The sequence below is a fragment of the Bufo bufo genome, chromosome 4, assembly GCF_905171765.1.
Source record: "Bufo bufo chromosome 4, aBufBuf1.1, whole genome shotgun sequence".
Classification (NCBI taxonomy): domain Eukaryota; kingdom Metazoa; phylum Chordata; class Amphibia; order Anura; family Bufonidae; genus Bufo; species Bufo bufo.
The window spans coordinates 2,174,078-2,182,457 of record NC_053392.1 but is presented as its reverse complement, the minus strand read 5'-3'; the positions used below and the strand labels follow the sequence as shown (position 1 = coordinate 2,182,457).

General features: G+C 45.2%; 1 protein-coding gene across 1 annotated transcript in view; it reads left to right on the top strand.

Annotated features, from left to right (window-relative positions):
- The first annotated feature begins 2,477 nt into the window (after positions 1 to 2,477).
- Positions 2,478 to 8,380, top strand: part of LOC120997533 (oocyte zinc finger protein XlCOF7.1-like) — a 63,389-nt gene continuing 57,486 nt past the window's right edge. The window contains exon 1 of the mRNA XM_040427617.1: positions 2,478 to 2,595. Coding sequence (XP_040283551.1) covers positions 2,524 to 2,595 — 72 coding nt within the window. The 5' untranslated portion in view covers positions 2,478 to 2,523. The remainder of the gene's footprint in view (positions 2,596 to 8,380) is intronic.

Below are 8,380 nucleotides of genomic sequence, written 5' to 3'. Positions count from 1 at the left end.
GTGATGGGGTGCTGCGCCAGATGACCTGGCCTCCACAGTCACCGGACCTGAACCCAATCGAGATGGTTTGGGGTGAGCTGGACCGCAGAGTGAAGGCAAAAGGGCCAACAAGTGCTAAGCATCTCTGGGAACTCCTTCAAGACTGTTGGAAGACCATTTCAGGGGACTACCTCTTAAAGCTCATCAAGAGAATGCCAAGAGTGTGCAAAGCAGTAATCAAAGCAAAAGGTGGCTACTTTGAAGAACCTAGAATATGACATATTTTCAGTTGTTTCACACTTGTTTGTTATGTATATAATTCCACATGTGTTAATTCATAGTTTTGATGCCTTCATAGTCATGAAAATAAAGAAAACTCTTTGAATGAGAAGGTGTGTCCAAACTTTTGGTCTGTACTGTATATATGTATGTGGATGTGCCCCAAGCATCTATATATATATACACACACACTCACCTAAAGAATTATTAGTGCCACCATATTAATACGGTGTTGGACCCCCTTTTGCCTTCAGAACTGCCTTAATTCTATGTGGCATTGATTCAACGTATCAAGTCTCCCACTACTCTTCATGGGTGTCTGACAACCTGATTAATTTGGCGACAACACCGCAGACGCGGTACGGCAGGAATCTGCCTCCATAGTCACAAGGGTGAGAGATTGTGCACATCTCTTTGCCCCCTCTAATTGACTAACAAACATGTTCACCAGTGGAGTGATGACTGTGTTTTTAACATTCCTGTAGCTTTTTTGTTTCCTTGTCTGTGATTATTCAAGTAGTGTATCACGTACACATTCAGTGTCAGGTTTTAATAATATTTTTCGTAATAAAAGTGAAGTAATAATTTTCACCTGGGCCAAGATAGGTTCTATAGCCTGTTCAGGCATCTGTAAATAAACTTGTGAAATAACCTTACCCAGGTTAGGTCCTGAATTTATATACTCTTATGCTGACGACACACAAATCTACCTCTCTGGTCCAGACATCACCACCTTACTATCCAGAATCCCACAATGTCTATCTTCCATATCATCCTTCTTCTCCTCTCGCTTTTTAAAACTTAACATGGATAAAACAGAATTCATCATCTTTCCCCCATCTTGTTTAACCCCCCCAACAGACCTATCTATCACGATCAATGGCTGCACACTCTCCCCGGTCAACCAAGTCCGCTGCCTCGGAGTGACCTTGGATTCTGCCCTCTCCTTCCGACCGCACATCCAAGCCCTTTCCACCGCCTCCAACTCAAAAACATCTCCCGCATCCACGCTTTCCTTAACTTTGAATCTGCGAAAACTCTTGTACATGTCCTCATCATCTCCCGCCTAGACTACTGCAACACTCTCCTCTGTGGCCTTCCATCTAGCACTCTCGCACCCCTCAAATCTATCCTCAACTCTGCTGCCCGACTAATCCACCTCTCACCCTGTTACTCCTCTGCCTCCCCCTCTGCCAATCCCTTCACTGACTCCCCATTTCCCAGCGAATTCAGTTCAAAATACTAACAAATACATACAAGGCCGTCCACAACCTGTCCCCCACTACATCTCTAAGCTACTTTCCCGATACACCCCCACACGCACTCTCCGATCCTCACAAAACCTGCTTCTCTGCTCTCCTCAACTCTTCCCACAATCTCCTCCAGGATTTCTCCTGTGCATCCCCCACACTCTGGAACTCTACCCCAACATATCAGACTCTCACCTACAGTGGAGACCATCAGGAAGAACCTGAAAACCCACCCCTTCAGACAAGCCTACAACCAGTGACCCTGCTGCCTCTATACCGCCATGACCAGCTTCACCCGCACCTACTGTGTCCTTCTCCCATACCTTGTAGATTGTAAGCCTTGCGGGCAGGGCCCTCTCTCCTTCTGTACCAGTCTGTAACTCGTCTTGTTTATGCTTATTACAGTTATCTGTATTATGTATGTGCACCGCTTATCATATGTACAGCGCTATGGAATGAATGGCGCTTTAATAATAAATAATAATAACTCCCAGCATTTCTCTGGCTTTTATCTCTCACTCTTCTCCCTTTTCGTCTCTCCTTAAAAAGCTCCATCCCCTTATGTCACATGATGGTGACGTCATCACAGGCCCTACGTCACCACTTCTCGCCTCTGCTGCGCTCCGCCTCTCCTGATCACATGGCAGTGATGTCACCACAGGTCCTACATTACCACTGCTCAGCTCCGCCCCTCCTAATCACATGGCGGTGATGTCATCACAGGTCCTACATTACCTCTTCTCCCCACTGCTGAGCACCGCCCCTCCTGATCACATGGCGGTGATGTCATCACAGGTCCTACATCACCTCTTCTCCCCACTGCTGAGCACCGCCCCTCCTGATCACATGATGGTGACGTCATCACAGGTCCTGCAGCCCTTGCAGTGCACAGATACAGAGCAGGTCCTGGTCTGTAGTCACTTCTGTGGGGTCTCTCTTCTTCTCTCCAGAATCCACCTTTATCCCCGGGCTCTCTCCTTGTCCTGGAGGATCTCCTCCAGCTCCTCCACCAAGGATGGACAGGAAGGAGATCAGCAGAAGAATATTAGACCTCACCTTGGAGATCATCTCCCTGCTGAGCGGAGAGGTAAACCTTTCTAGATTTCTCTCCTCTTTATTGTATTCTGGAGAATCCATCATAGGAAGTGATAGGAAGAGGCTCCTGGAGAACGGCCTCCAGACCTTCCAAGGGACGGAGAAGCTGAAGATCGGCCACCGCGGAGCCATGAGGAGGGAAGTAGGCAGGTTGTCCCCAGTGTGGCCTGGAGGGAGGATTTCTACCACTAGTCTGACATCTAGATGATACTAGAAGAAGGAGGCCTCCACTACGTCTAGAGGAAAGAAGCCTTCTCCACAACATAGAGGAGGAGTCTTTACTGTAAGAGCAGGGGGACTATGGAGCTCTCTGCCAGAGGAGGGGGATGGGGGATTCTCTAGAAGAGTCCAGAAGGGGCTGGAGGGGAAGGATATTCCAGCTTCTAGGGACTAGATTACTGGAGATGGGGCCATGATCCCGGGAGGGATTCTGAGGGGAGATCTGGAGTCAGTGTCTCTCTCCATCCACAGGATTACACCCTAGTGAAGAATACATTAGGGGGGGGGGGGCACTATAACTATAATAATAGATAATATATCCACAATAGTCACTGTTGATCACACATGGAGATTACACTTGAAGGTCTAGTCCTTCAGGCCTCATACACATTAAGCAGTAGTCCCTCAGTCCCAGGGTTTTCTGCCCTTTTTGTCCCTTTATTTGTAAGACTCATCTTCCGATATTCTGTGACCGGTTTTAGTTTAGTGAGTTTCAGAAATCCAGGTGTTTGTGGACTTTTCTATGGAGCGCTTCGCTTTTGAGGTCATTTTTCATATGGAGGGTCTCAGTGTGTGGAGGAGATAATACGTCTGGGGGGATAGTGTCTCCTGTGATTTATCTCCTGTTCTTCGTCATCTTCATTAATTTACTTTTATTGTCCTCTGTTGATAAATCAGGGCCATAATACATAAAAGGGGAGAATCACCCTGACCTGAGGGAGCTCCGACATTAGCTGGTTGCCTTCTTCAGGGGCCCTAAATGATCTGACATGTGTCTCCTATGTACCCCCATAACTCCTGTCTACAATTTCTCTAAACTTCCATTATCTGGGTGTTGTCTGAATATCTGGTACCTGTAGAAGACATGGCTACCACAACCCGGGACGCCAGACGTGTCACATGACATCACCCCTTGTGTGGCAGCGAAATTAGCAATGCCCTGTCCACACAACCGGGGGCCATAGTAACAAACTGCCGTATCGGACTCACGGTATCTCATCAGCCTCCACACAGGCAGTGCCCCCAACCCCCCCTCCATTATGGTATGTATATAAAATCATATTGAGAAATAACCTGACAACGAGAGTAACTGGAGCCCCGCACTGGAGCCCCGCACTGGAGCCCCGCACAGGAGCCCCGCACAGGAGCCCCACACAGGAGCCCCACACAGGAGCCCCACACAGGAGCCCCCGCACAGGAGCCCCCGCACTGGAGCCCCGCACTGGAGCCCCGCACTAGAGCCCCGCACAGGAGCCCCCGCACAGGAGCCCCCGCACAGGAGCCCCCGCACAGGAGCCCCCGCACAGGAGCCCCCGCACTGGAGCCCCGCACTGGAGTCCCCGCACTGAAGCCCCCACACTGAAGCCCCCGCACTGAAGCCCCCGCACTGAAGCCCCCGCACTGGAGCCCTGCACTGGAGCGTGTCTGCAGAGGAGAACGGACGCAGTCTAGGAATGAGCAGGATACCGGGAAACTGAGATATAAATACTGTAAATGTGCAGTGAAGGAAAACATATAAAAAATGCATGAAAAACGCCTGTGTGTGTGAATCGTGACTAGAAAGTTATATACAGTGCCTTAAATAGTATTCACACCCCTGGCCTTGACCTATTCCACATTTTTTCACGTTACACCCACAAACTTCAGTCTACAGTGGGGAAATAAGGATTTGATGCTCTGGAGATTTTGCAGGTTTTCCGACCTACAGAGAATGGAGAGGTCTGTAATTTGTATCGTAGGTTCACTTCAACTGGGAGAGGCAGAATAAAAAAAAATCCAGAAAATCACATTGTATGATTTGTAAATAATTAATTTGCATTTTATCACATGAAATAAGTATCTGATCACCTACCAACCAGCAGGAATTCTGCTCTCGCAGACCTGTTAGTGTTTCTTTAAGAAGTCCTCCTAGAAAATGGAAGAAACACAAGATGACTGTCAATCTTCCTCGGTCTGGGGGTCCATGCAAGATCTTGCCTCGTGGGGTAAGGATGATTTTGAGAAAGGTGAGGAATCAGCCCAGAACTACACGGGAGGACCTGGTCAATGACCTGAAGACTGGGACCACAGTCTGAAAGATTACCGTTAGTAACACACTACACCGTCATGGATAAAACTCCTGCAGGTCACACAAGGTCCTCCTGCTCACACCAGCACATGTCCAGGCCAGTACAATTAGTAATAGATGGTCGACTCTTTATCAAATATAAACGAAAAATACAAATGTGATAGCACTCTACATCCAGCACTCTGCCCTCCATGCTGGATGAGGCATTGGTGTACATTTTGGCCAAAGCGTAGTAAGCCACTCACCGCGTCAAGGTCGCCTCTATTTGAGTGGTCCCTAACTCTAGTTCCTACCTGTTCATGGGCCATGACAGCCACACAAAATCCAGGGAATGCAGGTCAGCGTGCACGCCAAGCACACTCTGCGTTTAACCCCGTCCGGTGCCATTACAGCTTTCATCGGATCCAGGGATGCAAGTACCAAATATATGTATCCACATTTATTGTTACCTTCTAGATTCATATAAAATATACATAAAACACAATATTCTGTATAGAAACACAATAAAAATATAATAAAAATAAGCCTAAAATAATATACAGTCACGGTCCCTCTATTAACAGACAGTGCGGAGCTCACCCACTACTCCAAAATAAATACGTTCCACAGCAGTGTTAGGAGGAGTTGGTAAAGTCTCCTGATGATACAAACTTTTTCGCTGTTCTTAATTAATTTGCAATCCAGACATTGTGGCCATTAGATGCATCCAAATGTAGTAATTCTGTATCCTCCCATGAAATCCATTCTTGTTTAGTGTTTTGCGTATCGTAGATTCGCTAACAGGGATGTCAGCATATGCCAGAGACTTCTGTAAGTCTTTAGCTGACACTGTAGGATTCTTCTTCACCTCATTGAGCAGTCTGCGCTGTGCTCTTGCAGTCATCTTTACAGGACGGCCGCTCCTAGGGAGAGTAGCAGCAGTGCTGAACCTTCTCCATTTATAGACAATTTGTCTTACCGTGGACTGATGAACAGCAAGGCTTTTGGAGATACTTTTATAACCCTTTCCAGCTTTATGCAAGTCAACAATTCTTAATCGTAGGTCTTCTGAGAGCTCTTTTGTGCGAGGCATCATTCACATCAGGCAATGCTTCTTGTGAAAAGCAAACCCAGAACTGGTGTGTGTTTTTTATAGGGCAGGGCAGCTGTAACCAACACCTCCAATCTCATCTCATTGATTGGACTCCAGTTGGCTGACACCTCACTCCAATTAGCTCTTGGAGATGTCATTAGTCTAGGGGTTCACATACTTTTTCCACCTGCACTGTGAACGTTTACATGGTGTGTTCAATAAAAACATGATAACATTTAACTCTTTGTGTGTTATTAGTTTAAGCAGACTGTGATTGTCTATTGTTGTGACTTAGATGAAGATCAGATCACATTTTATGACCAATTTGTGCAGAAATCCAGATCATTCCAAAGGGTTCACATACTTTTTCTTGCAACTGTATAGTATTTAAACCTAACGATTCATGTTTAAAACTTTATGTATATTCGTATAAACCACAAAGTTTGTATTCAGCAGCCTTCCATATGATGCACTCCCATATTACATGGGACCTATATTTAAATCTTGTTCAGACCTTGCCTTTTTCACTCTGTTACACATGATATAGATATAAAAAAATAGGAAACATCATATATATGAAGAAAAAATGCAAAAATTACAAGCGATAATAATAAACAATAAAAAATAAAGTAAAAATAAAAAAATAAAAATTAAAAGAATAAAAATAAGAAAAAGAAAACATGAACTGGGGATTAGTAGTGGCTTGGGTCGTTATAGGGCTAGTGGGAGGATGCAGGACATGTCGCCGCACTAGTCAAACAGCCGGGCAGCGACGTGTCGTGTAAGCCTGTCACCAACCCTATTCTAGGAAGCCAAAAATCTCCATTTCTGAATTGAGTCCTGAAGGTGCCATTGATCCAAGTTCATCAATCATCCTGGATTCATATCTTGACATTTTTGAGATGAAATATCCCCCCCCCCCCCCTCCAGTCTTTCCTTACTGATTGTATTGCTGCATATTTTAAGCCTGTTGGATTCCTGGTGAGATGTAATCTATAATGCTGTGATAAAGTATGCTTTTCATATCCTTTTTTAATATTGTTGATATGTTCTGAAATTCTAGTCTTCTATACTCTTCCCGTACGTCCTAGATATTGTTTAGCGCATGGGCACTCCACAATATATATTACTGCCTCACTATTACATGTTAGCGTTTCCTTCATTTCCCACTTAAATGTATTGGCCTTAGATATTACGGTAGTTGTTTTCCTGTCAAAACTTGGTAATTTTGCAATTACTACATAGTCCACACTGTAGAATCCTCTGCGATTCCCCCAAGGTGTGGTTATGGACCTCTCTCTTTGACTTCTTATTGTAGGGGCTATTTGTAAACCCAGATTGGGAGCCCCAGTATATACAATAGGTGGTCTGTTTGGGAGAGTTGTCGCCAGCACTTTGTCTTCTTGTAATAGCTGCCGGTGTTTGCTTAGAATATTAGATATTTTTTATACTCTACATTGAAGGGTATCATTAGTTTAGATGAGTGTTCCACTTCCTTACCTAGTTTCTCCGTTGTTTGAAAAAACATTTGTCTTTTTAGTTTTCTTTCTCCATTCAATGAATCATTTAAAAGAGATAAGGGTATTTTTTCTCAAAAAATTGGACCTTCATGGATTCTGCTTCGATTTCAAATTGGTCCTCCTGTGTACAGTTTATTTTAAGTCGATGAAACTGACTAAATGGCACATTTAGAAGCCAATGGAGCAGATGACAGCTGGTATTGAGTATAAAACTGTTTTTCGCTACTGATTTTGAATCCAGAGGGAAAAAAAAGTAGGCTGGTTTGAGATCTGCAGTTCTACAAGCCGGCAAACAACGCGAGTTTGTGAGCTTTCACGTGTTTCATTTCTAAGTGTGTGTTTGTATTAAGTGTGTGACTGTAGATTACGTGACTTCAGATTGAGGGACTTTAGGAGGGTCTACAGTCAGTTAGATTCTTATCACTGCACTGTATTGTATTTTTCTCTTTTCTTGTGTTCCCCCATTAGTCTGTGTCCGTTATTGACAGCACCGTCCAGTGCACGTCTTGTCTGATGTCTACAGTCCTGGAGCAGACATTTTCATATCTGTGTTCAAAATGTGAGCAAATTACCAGTTTGGAATCGTACATCGAGTATCTAACCGGATGAGTTTCTACACTGAGAAGCGTTGACAATTTGGAAAAGAGTTTGCTGCTCACTGAGCAAGCGCTCTATGGGGTAGAAGTGGGGGAGGGTGGAAGCGAGGAGGCTGAAGAAAGTGAAGTAGCTAGCTGGGTAACAGAAAGCAGGGTAGAGGGAGGAGTGCATGGAGGCTAGCCCTGATCTGATACAAGGTTGTCAGATTAGAGGGATGTCAGTCCAGGGACAGCACTGCTGCAGCCGGACCCTTCCTCTGCCAGTCAGGGGAATGTCAGCTCCAGTAAGCAGGGGACCAGGA